General features: G+C 33.9%; 1 protein-coding gene across 1 annotated transcript in view; it reads left to right on the forward strand.

Annotated features, from left to right (window-relative positions):
- The first annotated feature begins 1,473 nt into the window (after nt 1–1,473).
- Nucleotides 1,474–2,737, forward strand: part of LOC106869640 (uncharacterized) — a 13,116-nt gene continuing 11,852 nt past the window's right edge. The window contains exon 1 of the mRNA XM_014915454.2: nt 1,474–1,644. Within this exon, the coding sequence (XP_014770940.2) occupies nt 1,481–1,644 (164 nt within the window). The 5' untranslated portion in view covers nt 1,474–1,480. The remainder of the gene's footprint in view (nt 1,645–2,737) is intronic.

The raw sequence follows: 2,737 nt of genomic DNA on the forward strand, positions 1-2,737 counted from the left end.
TATATATATATATATATATATATATATATATATATATATATATATATATATATATATATATGTATGCATTTGTATATAGGTGTGTATGTATATGTACATGCATGCATGCGTGTATAAACATATACCCAAACGTGTATATCTATCTGTCTATCTATCTATCTATCTATCTATCTATCTATCTATCTATCTATCTATCCATCTGTCTATCTGTCTATCTATCTATCTATCTATCTATCTATCTATCTATCTATCTATCTACCTATCTATCTATCTATCTATCTATCTATCTATCTATCTACCTATCTACCTACCTATCTATCTATCTATCTATCTATCTATCTATCTATCTATCTATCTATCTATCTATCTATCTATCTATCTATCTATATTTGTATTATAATATATTGATGTATTTGTAAGCTTATTCTATTCATGTTGAAATATGAAGTTTCTATCAGGCTTCTACTTTTTTTTAGCATTGTTTATTTCGTTTTGTTAAATAAATGTGTAAAATTTATCACCCTTATATACTTGTCACCTCTATGACGCCGACGACGACCACGATGACGACGACGACGACCACCACCACCACCACCGACGACGACAACAACAACAATAACAACAACAACCATCTAGTGTCCCTGCAACAACGATTGTAACCATTCCGGAATATTGTTACCACCTCCACTATAACAACAACTACTACTAGTATCATCTTACAATTTCCATTTCCATGGTCATCATCTTCCCGACCCGCACCTGAACTGCCGACGACTAATTACACAGTGTAACAAAATTTTTTTCTTTGTCTTTGGTCAATAAGCGCTGTTTTCTGTTTGCTTCTATCGAGAAATCAAAGGAAATGACTGCTATTCCTTTTAAACTTTGCTTTTGTGACCTGGACATTAGTGTTCTGAAACTGTCTCTATTTCCCATTACATTTCAGACAGATTCAGCGCCGAGTTACTGAAGCAGAAATATCATTATAACAAATATTCTGTTCAATACTACAGATTTACTTATCAGTTGCTTGACCATAACCACTTGAGCATCTTCCTTAGTGACTGACAATATGTGCCTCTCTGATCATGACCAGGAGTAGTCGGGTGGGGAGCATCATAACGATGTGTTGATAAAGGTTCTTTGGGGTTTGAATAAATGTAACAAAAGCAAAGTTTGAAGGAAATGTTAGCTATTTTTCATACTTTCTAAAGGTAAGCAAATAGGAAATACCAGTTGCTACACAAGGACAAAAATCGTGTTACACAGTGTTATTAATATTCTTACTGTTATGACAATTACTTGTCACGTTTACCCCCATCATCATGATAATCAGCCTAAGATTTTGAGAAAAATCTTGGTCTCTCTAAGAATTTAGCGCCTCTAAATCCCAGCCCGCGCTTATTTGTCGCTTATGACAGTTTCAATTTGGCCGCTGTATTTAAACAATTTTGTCTTTAATATTTTAGAAAACACAGGTATGGACACAGTAGACAATATTGTTGCTCAAATAGATAACACAAACATTAACAATGACTATGAGCACAAGCAACAGAACCGGAAACCACGCTCCTCTAGTATTACTTCAACAGCCAATCAACCGGAAGTCCGTGCTTGGCTTCAAAGAAATGGCTTCACATCTAAGTAAGTTTGCGTTCTTTTTGATTGATATAACAACCGATCTTTCCAATATATATATATGCATAAAATATGCTTACTTTGCTTATGATAACCGATACAAAATAAACGTATATATATATATATATATATATATTATAATAATAATACAAATAATATGTGAGTATATGCATATATACGTACATGTATGTACATACCTACATCTACATGTATATATAGATGCATATCTGGGTACAGGACGTCACAAAAAAAAAAGCGTGGACAGAACATAAGCAGATCACTAAGAAAAAAGAGGCAGCCAGAATTTTGGATAGTTCTTTATTTAGCGTTTTCATCAATTCATGAGGAATTTTCAAAATCTTCATTTTTGAAAAATCCTCATGAATGGATGAAAGCGATAAATAGAGAATTATCCAAAATTCTGACTGCCTTCTTTTTTCTTAATATACAATACACCACTTCTCCAACCACTCTCTCTCTCTCTCTCTCTCTCTCTCTCTCTCTCTCTCTCTCTCCACACACACACACACACGCACGCACGCACACACGCGCGCATGCATACACACATATATATGGACCATAAAAAGTTAGGTGGTATGAGAAGTGAATATATTTATTTGACCACTTGATATCGGTAGGGTTACAGCCGTTTCGGATATCATACCTCTGAACATTTTATGGTTTATATACCCCTCATAAAATGATATCATCGATTGTATCTCCTGAATTTCAGTTGCATAGAACTCTGCATTATATCCTTCGTAATGGATTTCCATGTGCTATAATAGCTGGGTCAACTAGAGGAGCTTTGTGTGAAAGCCATAGGATTATATGAACCATATATTGCACTAGAAATATATATATATGTATTTATGTATGTATGTATGTATATGTGTGTGAGGTTGATCTACTCTAGTTCAGTTCAGATTGAGTAGATATTAACAAAGCACCCTTACCATAAGCATTTCGTCTTTTGCTCAAATAATGTACCCAGGACTGCATCATCAACGTGTTAATATTTTAAGGCGGCGAGCTGGCAGAAACGTTAGCACAGGATGAAATCTAAAGTTTGACGAATATATATATATATATATATATA

The sequence above is a fragment of the Octopus bimaculoides genome, chromosome 11, assembly GCF_001194135.2.
Source record: "Octopus bimaculoides isolate UCB-OBI-ISO-001 chromosome 11, ASM119413v2, whole genome shotgun sequence".
Classification (NCBI taxonomy): domain Eukaryota; kingdom Metazoa; phylum Mollusca; class Cephalopoda; order Octopoda; family Octopodidae; genus Octopus; species Octopus bimaculoides.